The sequence below is a fragment of the Panthera pardus genome, unplaced genomic scaffold, assembly GCF_024362965.1.
Source record: "Panthera pardus isolate Hobbes unplaced genomic scaffold, ASM2436296v1 HiC_scaffold_22, whole genome shotgun sequence".
Taxonomy (NCBI): domain Eukaryota; kingdom Metazoa; phylum Chordata; class Mammalia; order Carnivora; family Felidae; genus Panthera; species Panthera pardus.
Window position 1 is genome coordinate 70,748,056 of NW_026526788.1, and position 21,241 is coordinate 70,769,296.

General features: G+C 46.1%; 1 protein-coding gene across 30 annotated transcripts in view; it reads right to left on the reverse strand.

Annotated features, from left to right (window-relative positions):
• ABLIM1 (actin binding LIM protein 1) overlaps nucleotides 1-21,241 on the reverse strand; it is a 293,132-nt gene that overhangs the window by 131,787 nt on the left and 140,104 nt on the right. For all 30 annotated transcript variants that reach the window (XR_008424948.1, XR_008424944.1, XR_008424959.1 and 27 more), the window contains exon 2: nucleotides 7,324-7,458. Coding sequence is in view for 4 of the 30 variants with exons in the window: in XM_053909940.1 (XP_053765915.1) it covers nucleotides 7,324-7,458 (135 nt within the window). In the remaining 26 variants the exon portion in view is untranslated. The remainder of the gene's footprint in view (nucleotides 1-7,323; nucleotides 7,459-21,241) is intronic.

A 21,241-nucleotide genomic window follows, 5' to 3' on the forward strand; every position in this document is an offset into this window, starting at 1 on the left:
CAAGAGAAGTAAATGCGTGTGCGATGAGTGTGTGTCACAGCTGAAGAATCGTGAGCTTTAGGAAATCCCAATCTTTTACAATGAGCTACAAGCAAACCTGTCCATGTGTCTATGACACGAGGCAGCAAACAAATCTACCCTCTGCTCCAGGCGGAGACACTATCTCTATCTTCCAAGGCTGTTGGCTGTACAAACAACCTTGAAAAGAAAATTCAGAACAAATGGCTACTGGCACCCCTGCTCACAAGAGGCCCCTGGATAATTCCGTCCCAGTAAGAGTCAGTTGAGCAGCGTATTTTGGAGAACTCAGGAGCGCTCATTCTGTTCCAGCTTGGAATTCAAAACCTCAACTCTTCAAAAAAATCTACCTTGTATTTACTTCATGGGTAACACTTTCAGATGGTACAAAATTCAAAAGGATTGTCCTTTATAAACAAAAGATGGCATACAAGTGGTTCCTCGTTTGCTGTGAGAAGGGACCATATTTGTAAAAGAATGATTTTCCTTGCATGCTGGTTAATTCTGCCTTTTAATCAATTTCTGAATGACTAATATTCTCTAAATAGGTATTAAAAGCCCAACCTCGGCTCTTAGGAGATACAAGAAACTGCTTCCATTCTACTCACTGGGGTTTCATCGGCTTTCTACTTGGGCCTGAAAATAACCCATATCCAGTCTGCCCAGGCAAACCCAGAGGGGAAAGCACAGGATCTAGAGCAGTATAAAAAAAACTCAGCAGCAGCAACACCTACGCCACAGCTGCCTGGCTGGAGCCTTCGGCACAGTCTCTTAGCTGTCCTACCTGTCAGCAGGCACGCAGCTCTGTCGTCAATGACAGAAAGCTGTGCTCACACCCCTTCTTTTATTGTATTATTTATTTAATTTACATCCAAGTTAGTTCGCATACACTGCACTAATGATTTCAGGAGTGGATTCCCGTGATTTATCCCCTATGTGCTCACATCCAGTGCTCATCCCAACAAGTGTCTTCCTTAATGCCCCTCGCCCATTTAGCCCAACCCCCCTCCTGCAACCCTGCCAGCAGCCCTCAGTTTATGCTTTGTATTTAAGAGTCTCTTCTGTTTTGCCCCCTCCTTGTTTTTATATTATTTTTACTTCCCTTCCCTTAAGTTCATCTGTTTTGTATCTTAAATTCCACATGAGTGAAGTCATATGATATTTGTCTTTCTCTAATTTCGCCTAGCATAATGCACTCTAGTTCCATCCACATTGTTGCAAATGGCAAGATTTCATTCTTTGTTATTGCTGAGTCATACTCCGTTGTGTGTGTGTGTGTGTGTGTGTGTGTGTGTGTGTGTATACACACCATGTCTTCTTTATCCATTCATCCGTCGATGGACATTTGGGCTCTTTTCCATACTTTGGCTTTTGTCGATAATGCTGCTATAAACATTGGGGTTACACCCCTTCTTTTTGGAAGATGGTGTTATTGTCTAATAACCAGGTGAGGACATTTATCACCTTAAGCACTTGATCAATCTCGTTGACTAGCTATGCCATTGGAAACACTTACGAATACTCATCCAAAGAAATACATGGTCATCGTTCTTTCGTTCATTCACTCAGTCATTCATTCCCCTTATTGAGCATCTACCATGTTGGGCATTGTGCGAGGCTCCGGGTATACGGCAGTGAACAAAACAGACCAAAATCTCTGCCCTCTAGGAGATTACTCTCTAGCAGAGGGTGAAGATAAATGAGTAATATATGTTACATAATGATGAATGTTCAGAGAGAAATGTGATATAGGGAATAGTTAAAATCTCATATAGGACAGTATAGGAAAGGCACACTGAAAACAAGATATTTGCCCAATGGCCCCTCTTGATCCCCTGGTCCTCAATCTTTTCTAAATGCTCTAGAACTTTGGGGCAGAAAAAAATGAATTCAGGGCATCACTTTAAACAAATGCTTGAGATAAATAATAAAAATTATAGCAAACAATGTATCAATATGATGAACTGTACATAGAATTATAATATTGAATATAAAATTCATTAAATATATAGTTAACTAAATATTATCTATATAATATTTAAATGGATTTCTCATTCTCTCATTGAGCATTATTACAACTATGATGAAGACAATGTGATAATTAAAAAAACTATCATGTCACTGGATCAATATCAGAATGAGCATTAAGGAAAAAAATCTCTAAGTTGGTGAGATGATCGCTGCTAATTGGAAAAGACGAGAAACACAACTACCGAGTACTGAAGACAGAGCACAGCACCGCCCAGAACCCTGCAGCTGTATTTTACTCCCATCGGGTTGTTACAAAGAATAACAGAAGCTTTGGGGATCTCCTTTTCTTTTAATTATAGAAACTATCTGTTAATTGAAACATTTTCCTCATCTCGTTAGCAGGTGGGTATGTTTCCCAAGGTTACAAATGGAAACTGGTTCTACTTCCTTCAGATGCTGGCATTCTTTATTGCCCTTTCTGAGGGCGATGCCACTCGCAATCATCTAGCTTCAGCCACTACCTAGATGCCAAAACATTGTCAAATCCTTCTTCCAGAGGAGCCTGGCTGGCTTGGTCAGTAGGGCATGTGACTCTGGATCTCAGGGTCATGAGTTTGAACCCCACGTTGTGGGTAGAGTTTACTTTTTTTATATACAAGGAAGAAACTTTTATTTATTTATTTTTAAGTTTATTTATTTATTTGGGGGAGTGGAGTGGCAGAGAGATAGAGACAGAGAGAGAGAGAGAGAGAGAGAGAGAGAGAGAAAGAGAAAGAGAGAATCCCAAGCAGCCTCCACACTGTCAGCACAGAGCCATATGCAGGGCTCGGACTCAAGAACCTGTGAGATCCTGACCTGAGCAGAAACCAAGAGTCAGATGCTTAACCAACTGGTCCACCCAGGCACCCTGGGGGTAGAGTTTACTTAATAAAAAGAAATAATTAAAAAAACAACAACCTTCTTCTCAACACAAACCATGATCTACCTCTTGAGTGCTTAATCTACTGGACTCTGAATGCACCACGTGTCTTCAACCTCAGTGTAGCCCAGAGAGGCTGAACTCTCTGCCTTGAACTACCCTGTCCAGGGCTCCTGTACTTCTTTAGTGGGCAGCAGCCATCTGTCCACACAGGCAGTCCAACTGGAACCCTGGATCCTTCTTCATTCCTCACATACGGTCACCAAATCCTATCAACCTTAACTTTCAGTGTCTCTTCAATCTCCCCCCATTCTCCTGCTGCTACCCTACACTATTTCCACCTCAACTACTATCCTCTCACCCCCATGTCTCTCTGACTCTTATCTATTTCTCCATCTCAGCACTTACTACCCAGTATCATAAATGTTGCTTATTTGTATGTCTCTCGAAATACCCTATGAAATCTTCGAGGACAAGCATGATATGCTGTCTCTTCCTATTTTCAGCACTTAAGCATAATATCCCACAAGGAGTATGTGTCCAGTTAACATTTTCTAATCGGATAAATAACTCCTACACCATCAGATCCCAAGATGTCAGACATTTTAGGGAGTGAGATGGGTTCACCAACAAAATTCCGGCTCACCAACCTTGATCCTGTTAGAGTTAACCCTGTGAACTCATGGACTGATCACTGGCTTAAGTCTGTGCTCTGAACTCTAGTTCCTCCAAAGTAACCCTTTCCTACCTTCATACACATCTGGCTCTCATGTAAGATGTTTGGTGTCCTCTTTCTCTGTCTCCTTTCAAAACCCAATCCTAGGGAAAGAGTTCATTTCTGCTTTTTATTCCCATAGGTATCTGCATTTTAGGACATTCTTTCTAATTGTGGAAGGCTACTTCTGGTCCCATTCAAGAACTATGAGGCTTTGGCAGCAAGGTATTTGAGTGAAGGAGAGTAGGGCGTGAGGGAGGGGAGAGAACTTGAGGGAGAAACTCTGCCTGGCCCCCAAATCACAGTCAGAACCTGAATGTTCTTCCTCTGCACTTGGCCAGCTCTCGCCCAAAAGCCCAGGCTGGTTTTAGCAACTTCTCTCTCCCCCAAATCCTCTGTCCTGGGATATTAGCTCACTATCTAGACATGGCATTTTTGCTTTAGATGTAATGGGAAGAAAGAAAAAAACTTGTTTTGAGACTTAGCTGCAGTCTGGGCCATGTGGGTTAAGAGGAAGACCACATTCCTTAAGGAGAAGACTTCTGTTTCTTCCGGGAAACCATCCTAATGGATTCATAAGAAGTAGAAACTCTAAGACAATGTAGAGTCAGCAGGGCAAGGGAGAAGGAAATGGGGGTCCCAGGGACCGAGGGGAGAAGGGTCTTTGTAGAGAGAGGAAGACCTACCAAGATGGTGGCAGGTGGAAGTTCTGAGTAAGTATGAGAAATGGCCCCGGTCTGTACTTCCTGTTCACTTTTTATGTAAACCTAAAACTACACCAAAAATCAAAGTCTATTAATAGATAGATAGATAGATAGATAGATAGATAGATAGATAGGAAGGGCACCAGCTAATGAGAAACTTCTTGTTTTGGACATGGCCTGAGAATATCAGGACAGTCTTGCCTGTTCTGGGCTATAACTTCCTTCCATTATCCCAAACCTTCAGTAAAGTCTGCCGCAAACAGCGGCCTTATGTTAGTGGGATCTTGGGAAATAAAGAGGCATGGTGGCCAGTGTGAGGTGAAGCAATGCCCAAGGAGCAGCATTCAAAAAGGGAGACCAAGAATTTGGTATTGGCAAGGAGTTGGAGCAAGAGGGGACCACAAGAATGCCAACCTCAAGGGCTCTCTAGAGCTGGGCTTCCCATACTATAGCCACTAACTACAAAGGGCTATTGAGCACTTGAAACGTGACCAGTCCAGACTGAGATGTGCGATTAAGCACGTATGAAAAAAAATAATGTCAAATATTTCAATAATTTTTATATTAATTACATGTTGAAATAACATTTTGAGTATGTAGAGATAAATAAAAGACACTACGAAGGTTCATTGCACCCATCCCTTTATGCCTTTTTAACACAGCTATTCAAAAATTTAGAATTACGTACATGGCTCGCATAGTATTTCTATTTGGGCAACATCACTCTAGAATCTTGGGGAAAAGGAATGGACTTGCTAGGGTATAAGGAATGAGGTGCATACGCCATTTTCTTTGGGTATTAAAGAAAAGGGTAACCCCAGGAATTGGGGACATAGGAAAATAGACACTGACCGATCAAGTGTGAGAAAATAGAAATTTATAGGAATAGAAGACATTTATTTTAGTAAAGATCTGTTAAACTAAAAATAGTTCCTACAAATAGCAAGTTCTCCTAAAGTATGATTCAATTTATATGAACACTCGACTTTTCAGGAACACATTTGTAGTATGAAATAAAGTATATGGGAAAACGTCCCAACATAAGTAACTTACATTCAGCCCTTGGGTTTAAACTAGAAAAGAAAAAAAAGCAAGGAAGCTTCCCATGGGGGATAAACAAACATGTCTTCTAATACCTTAGTGTGCTGAGCAGTGACAACCCAGACCTGAGACTAACGCTTTGTACTTTCCATTAGAAAGATAGAGGGCACCTGGATGGCTCAGTTGGTGAAGTGTCGACTCTTCATTTTGGCTCATGTCATGATCTCACAGTGCACGAGTCTGAGCCCCACGGTGGGCACTGTGCTGACAGCTTGGTGCCTGCTTGGGATTCTCTCTCACCTTCCCTTTCTGCCCCTCCCCCACACTCTTTCTCTCAAAATAAACATAAAAAAAAAAAAAAAAAGAAATACAGAATACATGCAAAGCCACCATTGTTTGTGGACCATATTTATTTCAAACCAAATCTAAATCTACTCCTTGCGCCATGTCTCAGGCAATTTATGAGCAAAAAATGAAACAGAATATAATGCCTGGCTCTCAGTTAACCAATCTGGATGTAACCAGAAAACACCTCTTCTCTGACATGGTAGGAGGCTCTAATTCAGGACCTCTGGGTTCTCTATTATACACATTGTTATGTGTATACGGAATCGGCAAACCTCGGACATAGGATGACTTAAATATCCCACGGTCTAGTCTCTTTATTGTACAGATAAGGACATGGGGCCACAGAGAGACGGAAGTTGCCTGAGATCACAGAGCTGCTCGGTGGCAATGGTAAGACTCAAGCCACGCAGAGTGGCAGCACGGTCAGCACCCTGGGTGAGACCGTGATGTTTCTGGATGGCCAACTTGAGTCATCTGAAAATGATATGTCCGGTACTTACTCCTAGGTGTTTGCGGAAGGACTAAAGAATCCTTCTCTATAGAATGCGCATTGCAGCCCTTTGTCATGCTCAGTGGGAGCTAAACTGATGTCCTCCCCGCCCCTTCCATCTTCTCACCCAGCCATTTGTCAGTGCTCTTTCTCCTGAAAAGTTTACCCACGGTGAAACAATCAGCTGTGGACTCCAGATAAGGCCCTGCCCCTCCTGTTTTCATGTATTTCATAGTCACTCGGTAGCCTGGAGTCCACCTACCAAAGATGGCCAAGGATGGATGGCTTATGATGACAATGCTGAGTTCATACCGTGAGAAGACACCAAGAAGGAAATGCTCATCCAGGGAGGAGAGAGGCCAGGGTGTGCAGAGGGCAGGGTGAGCTACAGAGCAGGCTCATGGTCTTGTCCCTCCTCCTGTACCCCTCAACCCAGCCTGAGCTCCCCACCTGCCCTCAGCTCAAACAAACACACAAAGCCACTCTCCTCTTTCTCTCTTTTCCCGCTCAGTCCTGCCCTGGCTCCGGAATAACAGGGCAGCGTATTTCATCCCAAGACGCCAACAGTTAGAAACCCCAAAAGGGAGACTTGTTAATGGAAATCAGTCTCAACTTGCTAGCTTCTTGGAGGCCTTCCAAGTGTTGTTGATTAATTCTCACTTCTCAATACACACACCCACACACACACACACACACACACATGCTCATGCACACACACATGCTCCCCACTTACCCCACAGGATCCAGTGGGTTAGAACCCTAATCTTACAAGCTTACCAGCCCTTCTGTAAATAATGGCTGTTGGGACAAGGTGACTTTGGGGTAAGAGTTTCTCATTTCAGGGGAAAAACACAAAACTGTTTTTACTGTTCTCCCTCTTCCCAGGATCAGGGCCCTCAGTTAACATTCAAAGGCCTGTGTACCATTAGTCTTTGGGGGACTTAGCCTCCCCCATGAGTCGGCTCCAAGCAAATTAGAGAAAATAAGTGATGCCCGGGCTTTTGAGCACTCACGTATCACCTGGTGGCCTGGCATGGGGTTAAAGGGAAGGGACAGATCCTGAGGTTGAGCACAGATTGTGACATGCCTTTAGACCAGGAAGCTGGAGGCACCATACCTTTGCAGGTGAAACATTTTATGTGGAAATGTTTGGTCTGGACCCGAAGCACTTCACCCTTGCATGGCTCCCCACATTTATGGCAGTGAATGACAGGCTTCTCCGATGGGTGGTGAGGGTCCTGAGGGTGTGCCACTGGAAAAAACCAACAAGAGACCCATGTGAGTAGAAAGCATTCCTACAAAAGGCGTCAATTACGGGCATACATAAATATCCGCATAATTATGTTACCCAATGAGCCACACGTTGATTCAAGAAGGATGAACTGAGCCCCTTCCCTGTGCCATAATCATGAGGATACACTGAAAAATAAGAGAGTTGTGGCTTTAACAGTCCAGGGGGGAAACACTTGACTTGTCCCTCTGGGAACCAGCAACCCTCTTTCTTCCTCCCAAACCTCTGTAGGACTACATAAATGGGCCATTAAATATATGATCTTGTATGGTTTAATATTTTGTAATATGTATTTGTCATATGTCTTTATTTTGGTCTAGAAACACCTTTCAGTAAGGAGTTCACTATTGACTGTAAGCTCCTCAAGGATGGGGACAATTTCTTACAATTCGTATTCCCCCCCCTCCCCCTCATTTTGTATTCTTCTTCCTTCCCCCCAGCTGGTCAGAGCACAGCAGAATGCTCATGCCCCAAAGGAGCACAGCAAAGGTTTATTGACTCATTAGACAGCATGTGCTGGCTAGTTTCTCATCTGGTCTACCAGAGTCACCCCTGACCTTCCTCTGGCAGCTCATTTCACCCGCTGGAGGCCTATGAGGAGCCTCCTGCCGTGTGCACATGACCTGATACACACAGTGTGGGCGCTAACTTTTAAAAAAATAAGTTACCAATAACTATGGGGGTCTCTCCGAACCTCAGTTTCGTTTCCTGTAAAACAAAAGCGATCGGTTGGACCAAGGGACTGCTAAGGTCTTTTCAGGCTCTAAAATCATATGCTGCGTCTCACTGGCATTGTTCTCCCCGTTTCCAGAGTTTAGCCTTCAGAACGTGGAAGTTATTGAGACTGTCCTGGCCCATAAAAGGCAGAGAGATGACACTGTGGCCTGGAGCTGACCAAGGGTCTTCATTTAACCTGCAATTTCTCCAGCCAAAGAATGCAGAGAGGCACTTTTTGCTAGTTTTTTTTTTCCCCCTGATTTGAGTCCTCGGGAGGAAGAACCATGGGATATACAGAAATGTATGACATAAGTATCCACAAACGCAGGAGATGGGATAGGAACAGCGAACCTAAAAATTAATCAGCCAACACAAAGAACAAAGATGACTTTTTTTCCTGCAACGGCAAAGCCAGGTAGGACAGGGGAGAGCTGTGGGCAGATATGCTGACACTTGATTTAGAGAGCCCGTTACAGCAAGGAGCTCGCAGGACACCACAAGTATAATGCTGTATTGTTTCTCTCAGACCACTCTCACGTTCTCATTTCACCTGGAAAGAGGAAGAACGACCCAGTCCAAATAATCCATTACTAGCTGAGTTCTGAGCAACAAGGTGGTCCTTGGGAGATTTTGACTAGGAGCAGGTGTGGTTTCAGGTTAAACACCTGATCCGAATTCTCTGCCCCGGACCTGGGGAGCGTCAGCAAAGGTACCACCATTGTGACATGCCTGCGTGGCCTTCTCTGCCCCCTGGGATCGCTCTTGGAAACGTGTATTTACACCAGAAGTCAGCGTTACCAAAGGCAATTAAGGAGGGGCATCGTTTCCAGATTGCTAAAAACAAACAAACAAACAAACAAACAAACAAACCACTGACTTTTAAAGTGATGTGTAACAAGGCCCCGAATCTATTTACCTGGGCATTAAAAAAAAAAAGTTTCGCTTGGGGCGCCTGGGTGGCTCAGTCAGTTAAGCATCCAACTTAGACTCAGGTCATGATCTCCCGGTTCATGAGTTTCAGCCCCCCATGAGGCTCTCTGTTGTCAGCACAGAGCCTGCTTTGGATCCTTTGTCTGTCTGTGTCTCTCCGCCCCCTCCCCAGAATAAATAAACTCAAAAAAAAAAAAAAAAAAAGATTCTCTAGCAATATTTGCTTTAAGTACTGGTGGAAAATATGACTATGAATTTTTGTTTTGCTTCTTAATCCTGCTTCCAGTGAGAATGGAGGAAAGGGATATTTATTGAGCATCCATCCACTAAATGGCAGGCATGGTGCTGAGTGCTGATGCACAAGTCATTCTATCCCATCGTCACCACCGCCCCCGCCTCTCGGTGATGTGAGTAATACTGTTCCCATTTGACAGATAAGCAAATGAAACAAGTTCTTGTGCAACCTGCTCAGGGAACAATAAGTAGAAGCTGGAAGCTCGACACCCAGGCCTTTCTGCCTCCCAAACTTGCGCTTCTCTCATACTATTTGTCTGAGTTGCAAACTGTTATGAGTCAGGCAAGGATTTATTTATCCAAGCTCCAGGGCGGTTCTGAAAGCGGCAACTAGGACTTGGCTTATGAAGGGAACGCACATAGTGTGCGTGATAAAGTATCGCTAGTGGGCGTGGCACCCCGGTGAGAATCTGCAAAGCAGCTCTGCGGACCCCCTGAATCAGAACCCCCGGGGCCATATATCCAAAAATTCCTCAGCCCCACTGAACGAGGGGTGGGAATTAGGGATCTATCATTTTAGTAAGCTCCTCAGGTGATTCTTATCCACCTTCTAGTTTCAGAACTATTTTCCTCTAGAATTGAAACAATACGGATAAGCAAGTTACAGGAAAGTTAACTGAAAAAAGCAATCCATAAGACCATCCTCCTCAGCAACAATACTGGAGCAGAGTGGATCTCTTGGCCATAAGGGAGAATGCATTTTTTGGATACTGTTGTGCAGTTTCTCTTGATGCTTGAATTCCTTATAGCTAAGCAAGTAAGCCGTGCTGAGTAATGATGAGGGAAGGAAAATATCATTTCACTTCTTGGCTTTCCCCTTTGTCTCAACGAAGGTGCCAGACCGACTGCCGGCACCAGCCACAAAGGTCAGAATTGGGATCAGCATCTGTATTTTGCAAGCGTTTCCCTCTGGAAATATATATTACACTATGTCCTCCTGCCCAGAGGTGACCTTTGTTCTCACCCAGAGATGAGCACAGCCTACATCGTGTCTACTTGCCTTTCCATCATACATCAGCCTCAGTAGGCAGACACATATCAGATCAACGCCCTTGTGAAGAAATGGGCTTTCCTTATTAGAGAATGACAGAATCCAAAGACCAGAAGAAGAGTGTTCATTTCACCCCAACAACATTGACAAAAGAATCTCGCTCCTTTTTAAAGAAGAATAAAGAAGTTCGTTTTACCCAAGTGCCTTTGGCAGTTTGGTTAATACCACACGTATGTTCGTTGGCTCAAGTCTACGCTTTTTGAAATACGCTGAGTCAGTCGCGATATGGCAATGACAGTAATTCCACCCTCCTCTTAACGCCTGCTGGCTCTGTTGCTAATTTTTCCGCCACTGAGCCATCTTTCAGAGCCTGGCTGGTCCCTTGTTCTACTGATAGGGAGACTGGGGGGCAAAGAGCTTACATCCCTTGCCCAAAGTTACTAGCAAGTTACTGGCAGAGTCACATCTAACAAGCTTCCTGACTCTTTCTACTGTACCAAGTCAATGATTTACCCTGGAACTTGCATGGACATGCTTAAAATCTTTCATGGCTCATCAGTTCGTTGCTAAAATAAGAATAGTACAGGGGCGCCTGGGTGGCTCAGTCGGTTAAGCGGCCGACTTCGGCTCAGGTCATGATCTCGCGGTCCGTGAGTTCGAGCCCCGTGTCGGGCTCTGTGCTGACAGCTCAGAGCCTGGAGCCTGTTTCAGATTCTGTGTCTCCCTCTCTCTGACCCTCCCCTGTTCATGCTCTGTCTCTCCCTGTCTCAAAAATAAATAAAATGTTTAAAAAAAAATTTTAAATAAGAATAGTACAATGAAATACCAAAAGCATGGTCGCATACTTTCTGAATAGTGAGGAAATATATATGAAGAGCCACGAGTCCATTTGCCCATAAAGGTAAAGGGATTCCTCCACTATGCGATATCCAGTTTGGAGGGATTCTGGCTACTCAGATAAATAGCCCACTGCAAGCTGAAAAGTTTCACGCTGCCTGTCACAGGGAGACAAGGCAAGTCAGTCACATCTCTGAAACTCCATTAAGGACAGAGAGCAAAGTGCCATTTTGGATGCATTACTTGTGAAAATGCCTATGAGGTATTGCAGGTGGTGAGGCTGGGGGACCGAGATCCGTAAGGCAATTCCAGTAACCTTCAGTGTCCCCAAGCAGAGGCCACTACAGGTATTAAGGCCACAAAGACTAGGCGAAGTCCTTCCTTTTAATCTACAACCAGCCTCGTCTTGCCCAACAGACCAAGGTACTAGACCCCCAGAAACAGAACATCTGAGAAAGCGTATCTGAAATAGAAATCTCCTCAGCAGGTGACAATCACAAACCCATGACAGAGTACGCAGCGTGAATCATGTTGTCCCGGATTATCTAAGACATTCAGAACCCTCTCCTGGGTGCCCTCCTCTCCCAAAGGCCCCAGCACTCCCTTAGCCAGCCTTTGAAACGACAACGCTTTGTGCCTGATGGCTTTCTGAGCGCTCACATCTGCATTTTGTCATTTCACTCTCAAAGAGCACTAGGAGGCAGGAAGGACAGGAACGGTCAACCCCGGTTAACAAATGGGCAGACAGAGACTCAGAGGGATGAAGTGACTCCGCCACGGTGACACAGCCAAGAAATGGAGTTGGCCGCCAACGAATGCAGTGCTCTCTACACCCAAACAGTCCCCTGATCACTGCCACTTGGAATCCTGTGATCATCCTTGATTCCAGCCTCTTTTCATGTCCCACTAAATTCTCTCCGCTGTCTGAGAGACAGTGCCTGAGCACCCCCTTCCTCTTGCCACCCAGATCCAGCCCTTCACCCCTTTTTCTCAGAGTGTGGAGAGTTTTCTACTCCCTGGTTCTTCTCCAATGTGACCTGCAAAGAGGTGGCACATAAATCCCCACTAAGTGTGGGCTGTGCTTGGTGACTTCTTCCAACGAGGGCAGTAGGGACAGGAGGGAAAGAGGAACCCTGCAGTGGGAAAATCTGGTGGGCACTACCTCAGCCAGGTGCTCAAGGTCAACATCAACAGTGACAGTCACAGTGATAGTCTGTACCTGTGAGATGATGTGGTAAAAATGGGCACTTTGCCTCTGTGATCTTCTTTCCAAAAAAACCCATAATCCTACCCTAAGCATGAGAAAATTCCCAGATTGACATTCTACAAAGACCTGACCAGTACTCTTCAAAATTGTCCAAATCACCAAAGACAAGGAAGAAAGTCCTCTTGTCACAGCCATAAGAAGCCTAAGATGATGTGGTAACTAAACCTAATGTGGAGATCCCAGAACAGAAAAAGGACGTTGGAGAAAAACTAAGAAAATACGGATAAAATATTGACTTTAGTTAATAATGCATCAATATTGGTTAATTACAATGCAAGGATCATATTAATGTAAAACGTTACTGACCTGGGAAATTTCAGGTATACAGAAATTCTCTGTACTAACTTCCAAATTTTCTACAAATTGAAAAGTGTTCTACAAAATAAAGTTCCTTAAAGTAAAAACAAAATACTTCCGATAGCTCTCTCAGTCCCAATCCATCAAGTCTAAAGTGCTCTGAGTAGCTTCAGAGATCTTCAATAACACGGTCCCCACTAGCTATTTAGATATCTAAGCTATTTAGTATTTGCAGAGTACTCAGCACTGTGAAAAGTGGTTCTGAACCAACCGCAAAGAATGCACACGATACTCTATTACTTGTTTATATAAATATGCCAATCCCCTTTTGGTTGGGCCCTCTGACCACTCCCTGGTCTACGATCTTCAGCATCCCCAGAGCCTTCACACATGGCTCTGTGCCTCACCTAGAACGCTTTCTTCTTTTCCCACTTGTCCAAATCCAACCTGACCCATGGGGCCGAGCCCAGCTGCTGGCTCTTCTCTGAAGCTGTCACTCTGGTCTGTGTTGATCCAATATTCCATTCTCCCCCACGTCCTCCCGCACTTAATACCTGTATTGTCACCCAGCATCTGACTTTCTCTTGTTTTGTGCTTATTTTGCTTTTGTCTCACAATGCGTCAACCCTGGCCTTATGCAACCGCAAGCTCAACAGTCAATTACTCCAAATTTCTGGTTACTTCTCACTTCACGCATCAAATAATCCGGGTTGCCATCTCTGGACTTCTCAGTTCAATTTCTGGATCAGGGAAAATATGGTTGCCACCCAAGACCGTTATTGGAGCATCTCCCACGTGAAGCTACGGAGTTCTGAATTCACGGCATCTCAGTAAATAACTCCACTCTATTATTACAGCAGGTACTATTTATTGAGGACTTACTATGTTCCGGGCATTAAGAGGACTAATTTATCCTTGTGATCACAGATAATTCTCACAGATGCCTTATGGGGGTGCTGTCTTCTTATTCCTATAGTGCTGAGGAGGGTACCTCCGCTGAACTGGATCCCTTGTTCAAGATCACACAGCTAAGAAGTAGTCTGACTCCAAAGCCCGTGCTCTGGAGCACTGCACAGGGGATTTCCACAGGAAAGCCGTATCCAGCACAGAAGGAAATGAGACCAGTGCAACGTACTAGCTAAATTCTGATTACACAGCTCACAGGCAGTGAACACCCAGCTACATCATAATCCCAAAGGTAACACCTGCTAGTAAATAAGCAGATGGGAAATAGCACTTCAAATATAAAAGGAAATTAGTCCAGGCTGCAGCAATTTATGGGAAAAGAACACTCACAGGGTGAGGGTGATACAGGGAGGAAACGCAGCCTGCCACCAGGACGGCCGTCCCTGTGGCCTCCGCCTTGAGCACGGGCCTGGATTGGAAAAGGGTCTCTTGTTAGGATTCATCTCGATCTGCAATCACAGAATGATATTCTGCTGGTAAGGTTGGTTGCCGCTTAAAGGTGGGCTTCCTATTCTCCTAGGAGTCTACGTTGCCGAGACTGTTGGATTACCTAAAATATTTTCTGAGCTTCTACCCCATTAGTTCCCATTTAATGGTAAACACACATCACAGAGATGCTCCGGCTTCTCTCCACCCCTACTCCCCGTCTTTGTGCTAGAAGGGCACTGCTATTGAGCCCAGGAAACAAGAAACTCAAGAGTTTACGTAAGTGCATAGAGTGCTTAATTTGCAGTTTACCTAAAAGTCAATTTCCTGCTGTGCCAAGTGGTAGTTCCTTGGAGCTACATACCGTAACCCTGCCATTAGCTGCTCAAAATGATCTTCCTCTTTAATTGGCTTCCACGACCTAATTTTTTTTTTATACCACGTTAGTTTGTTAATCAGGATTATTATGTGGGCACAAAACGCAGGGCTGCCTTGGCACTGACACTCCCGGCAGGCGGGCAGCAGGACGGCTGAGTTCTGGCTTCCCTGCCACCTGTCACCCTCCACTTGTAAGATGTCCGCACACTCAGTTCGCCTTTCTGACTCGGCGCAACAGGTCTTTGCTATTCCTCTCAACTAAAAGGCACAGTCAGCAACCGGTCAGCCGGGCTCCTGCTTATAGAAACATCCCAGGCTCAAATCCAGTTAATCTGATTCTCGCAAGGCAAAGAGGTCCTAGGATTATGATGATTCAGCCAGGAAGTTTCCTCCTTGTAAATTACATGACGCTTTGGCCCGGATGTGCTACACCTGCCTTCTGTAGAGGAAGGCAAATCTCAGAAAGGGACGTAAAAGTCACCTTGGTGCCCTCGCCGCCTCCTAAAAGAGTGAGTCCTCAGACACACCTCTAGGCTGAGATAACTCACTGAGGCAACACCCTTCTGTGACCTCCGCTAGCCTCTCTTTGACGCACTCAGTAATTTTACTTTGGGGTGCAGTCATTTGCTTAGAGTCCTGCCTCCCCTCCCTCACAGTAATTAGAAAGGACTTTGGATCAGGAGGCCGGATCCCTGCCTCTCAGGCCTGCGTTCCCGCCATGTGCTTCTCTTCCCCCAAGACGGTAAAGGGGGGCTAAGAATACAGGTCTCGCCTCCCAGGTGACCACATGTCGTCATCCCCTCCAGTACTACCCTAGCACACAGAGGTCCATGTCAGCAGAAACTGTCACCAGCCTGCATGAGCAGGCATGTCTCACGTATGACAAAAATCCCTTCTGAAATTTGATAGAGCCTTTTAAGGTCAGCCAGGAATCTCACATTGTTCCTTCCCCAGAAAGCCCATTTAGAAATGGATCAAGTCAGGGGCGCGTGGGTGGCTCCGTCAGTTAAGCATCCAACTCTTGATTTCGGCTCAGGCCATGATCTCACGGTTCGTGAGTTCCAGCCCCGCATCGGGCCCTGCACTGACAGTGCACAGCCTGCTTGGGATTCTCTGTCTCCCTCTCTCTGCCCCTCCCTGCTTGCTCTCTATCTCTCTGTCTCTCAAAATAAGTAAACATTTAAAGACATTAAAAAAAGAAAAAAAAAAAAGAAATGGATCAAGTCAAACCAGTGGGCAGTGGCTTCAGTCGGAACCGGGCTGGCAAAACCCTACATCTTTACAGGCTGCTAGAGAGTGACCTCCTTGCTGACCTAGAGACTGGGACAGACCGTGGTCCCCCTGGAGTCATTCTGGGAACACGAGTTTAGAGACAGGATCACGGTCTATTAGCATCTGGGCCTACGGTCACGGGACAGGGTTTAGCTTAGGCACGATACCAATATTGGCTTCCACCCCCACAACTCCAGACACCTTAGAGGGGTTAGAATGGAAAGAACCAAGACGTAGGTCCAGGCATCCCTGTGAGGTACAAACTGAAGTCTGACAACAGCACAGGAAGCTCCCGGCTGTCTTTGCCTTTTGTTTTGGCTGCTTTTACTCACGGCTCAGGATACTACGGGAATGACTGATTAAAAATAGCATTTTAGACAAACTAATGAAAATGACGGATATGTGCATTCGTACTTCACGATTTATAAAAGGGGTCCAAGTATATTATCTCCCTTGATCCCATCGACTTCAAATTCGCCTCATTCTACAGCTATGAAAAGTGGCCTTCAGAGACGCTAAGGGACTTGCCCCACGAGTGGGAAGCCGGAGCTGGTTTTGCTGTGGAGAGCCGCCTGTGCACTGCCCGCCCAACTGTGCGGCCAGTGACTTCACCTTGTAGTTTGAGATAGGCCGTGGGGGGAGAGTCGGTGGGGGGGGATTTGCACCGTGGTTATTGGCAGCCTTTACACATCCAGGCCTTCTCCTGCCCCCCTCCCAGAGCATTTACCAGCACACCACGGTGTCCAGGCTATAATCCTAGTAAACAGCAAGATGAGCCTTTTGGTTCAGGTAAATTCCAAATTCTCGAAATCAGAATTTGAACCCTTTCTGAAAAGGCACTCCCACTAGCACTTTGTGAACAAACACAGCAGCTCACCTTGCCCTGGTTCTCTCTGGTGTCTGCACCCACGGCGAGGCGGGGAGGGGGAGACAAACGCAAATAGTTCGTGTTCCCAGCGTCCAACACGCAAAATCAGACACGATTTTTACAAATGCTAGAACTGCTCTCTGGGTAGTGAGAAGAGATTCTCTTCCGGAGTTTAAGAGAGCACAGACTTCGCAAAGTCTATCACCGGGAAAGAAAAAATATGTTTGAAGTCCTACGCAGGACTGGGGGACAGGGAACAGAGAGACATTAAAAATATGCCTCCATGAAAACGAAATGCAACCTTAGCATCCTCGGGAAATAATCTCTCATCAACAGAGTCAACAAATGTTGACCCAGTGATTGCTGCTGCGTGTGCTGTGTTGTGCAGGCACTGTGGGGACTCCAGAGACAGACTAGCCAAGCCATCCCTGCCTCTGAAGGCGGGGATCCCAGACATGTGCACAGCCCGCAGCAAGTCCTACCTGGAGAGCCGATCAGAGCAGAGAGAAAACCACTCGGGGGCTTTCCTGGGAGATGGAAGGGTATAGGACGGGCACAGACAATATGTAAGGACTTCGGAAGAGACGAGCAAGCACTAGGCTGGGGCAAATGGGTGGAGAAAGTTCCGCTAGGGAGGAGAGAGTGTGATTTGACACTGGGGGGTGGGCTGCAGGTGACAGGGTGATGGGGAGGACAGTTCAGAGAGCAGGGGCGCCATGAGCCCTTCGGGCCTGAAGAGGGGAGAGCCCGGAGCATGCTGGGGGCATGATAAGTCAGGCCTGGCCATCTTCTGAAATAGAGGCTTCAGAAGGAGAAAGGGGCAACGTTTCTAAACCCTTGACATTCCTATAAACCCTAGATCCTTACAGCTTACTTAGTAGGGTAGCTAGAGGGAGATGGGAGGAAGAGGGTGGGGAGAGAGAGAGAGAGAAAATGCATGAGAATGAATGCATACGAATACAAGGTAGCAAATAAATCGTGTGCCAGAAGAAAATTATAAGAGGAGGAAAGAGAAACCAGAAAAATGCTTCAAGAAGGAAGCACTCCTATGGCTGTGCGTCAAAGGAAGGGAGGGACTTAAATGAGTGGGAAGGAAGAGGAAGGCATCTTAGACAACGAAGGGTGGGACAGGGTGTGTTTGGGGGAACATCTGGAAATCTGGTTTAGCTGGAGCACAGAGCGAAGGGCATCGTGGAATACAGGACAGTGAAAGACGTTTGCCCCTGTGCCTCCTTGGAGGGCAGGTTAAGGAACAAACTTTACAGTTCCTTAATTCTCTCTGGGTGGAGGTCTTGAGTGGAGTGATAGAATCAGAGAATAGTCTAGCTTATCTCTGACGAGCTGTGGTAGGGCTGTTTTTCAGCCCACAGTGTAGGCAAACTGGGAGCCCCCTGCCCTCACAGGATGGCGTGCAGGGAGAGGTCACCCCAGTGGGTGAGCCAGTCACCGCACAGGTTCTGCTCAGAGAGATTTGGTGTGAATCCCGGCCGCACCCCTCTCAGCAATATGATCTCGAAACAAGTTACCTTTCTTCCCGAAGCCTCAATCTCCCCTCCTGTAAAATGAGGATAAATCCTACTTTTGATACTTGGGAGGATACATGAGTTAATGTATGTAAAGTGCTCAGCACTCTTCCTGACGGCTCGTGAGTGTTCAAGAAATGGAAGCCATCGTTGTTTCCATGGGGTTTCAATGCAGCCACATGGTGGGTCACACCTTAAGCTCCTTGGTCATAAATACCCACGCACTCCACCTCAAAGTCAAATATGCTGAATTTCCTGTCCTGCTGTCTTCTGTGACTATTGGCAATGACACTTGCCTTTCTGCTGTGCGATACCCAGCGAATGGTCAATTCACCCAAGGAACCTTACGGCTTCCAGTGTATCCATTCCAGCTTATCCCATCGGGCTGTAAACAGTAGGATGTGCCTTATTAAATTCACATTTCATACAATTCACACAAGTCACCTGTTTAAAGCGCACGATTCGACGGCTTGGGGTATTATTCACAGGGCTGTGTGAGCATCGTCACAATCTAATTTTGGAACATTTTCATCACCCCCAAAAGAAACCTCATACCCCTTAGCAGTTACTCCCAGATCCTGCCCCTGTTCAGTCCTTGGCAACGACCAATCCATTTTCTGTCTCTGTAGATGTTAATCAGCAGGTTTGACTAGTGTGTGTTAGTCTCAGCTTTTCCACATTTGCTCAGCCATCAAAGGGAACGACTGTAGATACATAAGCAGCTAGGATCCACCCAAACCCTCTACACATCTCAGACCTTATTGAGGCACGAAATCCTCCCCACTCCCCAGCGCATCCCCACCCTAAAAAAAAAAAAGCCCTCATTATCATTTCATCTCCGCTGCCCTCTTGGGAAAGACCCCATGAAAAGAAAAAAAAAATATGAGCAAGATACCATCAGACCCAGTTCATGACTCATGTGGGAATTTTCACACTCATCGCTTGCCCAGAGGGATGTCAACACCAGTCTCGGCACCAGAGATGGGTCAGAAAATTAGAAACAATGAGATATGCCTATGAGTGATCGATCCCCTCACCAAGCAGGGTGTCTGGGGGGCTTACTGAACAGTTAGGGGGAATGTGTCTTCACTGTGGGTCCGTGACTCATTCGTGCAATCCCTGTGTCACACAGCAACCACAATGATAGTTTAGGACAAAATCTGAGCACATCGTTCCACTGACCAAGCCCTCCAAGTGCTTTCATCACACTGCCCAGGATGCCCCCTGTAGCCCCAGAGCCCTGCCCACCTCTTCAGCCTCCCCAGGAGTCTCCAGCTCCCAGGCTCCAGTTCCCACAGCTTCAGGATCTCCAGATGCCCCTATCCTGTCCCCAAAAGGCTCGTCCCCTAGCTGCTTCCTTCTTCTGGTCTCATCCTAAAGCAGCTTACAGCTCTCAGAGGGCTTTCCCCAAACTATCTACGTAAAGACAGTCTCCCTGCTTCCCCACTTACCCTATCTCCTTCCTTGCTTTATTCTCATAATCTAAACATCCTGTGTATTTTCTGTGCTCTCCACCACAAGGCAACTGCCACTGTGGCCCCAGGGTCTCGCACAGTCCTGGCATAAGGTCCATGCTCCCTAAATGTGTGTTCAATCCATTCATTCATTGAACATGAGTCTCGTTCTCTTTCTTCACAACAGCCTCCAGGGGAAACTGCAAGCAAGTTGAATACCTTGGGTTCACGACAGTGTCTATCCATTAGGTAATTCTGGTGATGTCAATACACTCAACTAATGACATAAGAGACAATGCTTGCTTAAGTCTCAGGCTCAGAAAAAAAAACAAAAGCTGAAGGGATGAGCTTACTGACGGACCAGTCTCAAATCAAGTCTGGCTAAGTTTCGGAGAACCACACAGCAAAGCACAATGGCCAACCGAACAGACCTTTGAGGAAGAACCGAGGTGGCACCAGAACCTTGGAAATGCTCCTTACAGTGTCCCCAGGGCATGACATGAGGCTGTGGAAGAGTCAGCAGGACCCCTGCATGCGGGTGGTCCACTTCCTCCAGGAAGAATCCGGAAGAACTTTAAAACCACTGCTTTTACTGGGTCCCCAGGGTCCTGAAACCAAGTCATTATTAGATACCTCATTTCATTCCACGGCAGAGAGACAGGGTAGAGTCGTCAGTTTGCTTGCCCAGGGCATGTGGGCATCACAAACCCAGCTGAAGAATTCCTGGGTGAAGTTCTATCACAGGACAGGAGGTAAGAGGCCAGAGGAAGCCACTCTTGTGGTCCTGGAGCAGCTTGGTATGACAAAGGTTTATAGTGTTGCTCTGCTTGAGGCAAACTGCAAAGAGATTGCCCAGCAGAAATGGGGGGGGGGGGGGCTTCCCTAGTTCCTTAATTTATCTATCTCAGTTCTGTTTATTTACCTTGAGTCCTGAAACCAATCTGATGACTTAACTCCACCACAACGAACGCGGTGCCCCTGATTTTACTCACCCAAGAGGTATGATAACAGTAATAGCAAGAACAGACCATCACGGGGCTCTTGCCTGTGCCAGGCATTGTTGTAAATGCTTCACACGTATCAATGGATTCAATTCTCACCATAGCCCTATGAAGTTGGTGCTTACAATATCTTTATTTTCTGATGAGGAAATCGAGGCACAGGGAAGCTAAATGCCTTGTCCAGGGTCACATAATCAGTAAAGGGTAGAGCTGGGATGTGACCCCGGGCAGTCTGGCTGCAAATCTCCCACTCGTAAACACAACTTGTTTCTCACGTAAACCTCTCAAATCCTGAAGGCTCAGGGGATAATTCTACAAAGCCACAAAGGCGAATGGCATGATAGTTATACCACAAGCAACAAATGAGAAAGAAACGGACATACACGGGGAAGCGTGCTGGAAGTTCAGGCTCTGAACCTTGTCTCCCCTGGAAATCCTATCCGAAGGCGGTGTGACACTGCCCTCCATCCATTGCAAATTTCATTCTTCTAACCACCCACGTGTTACTCTCATTTTCTCTGCA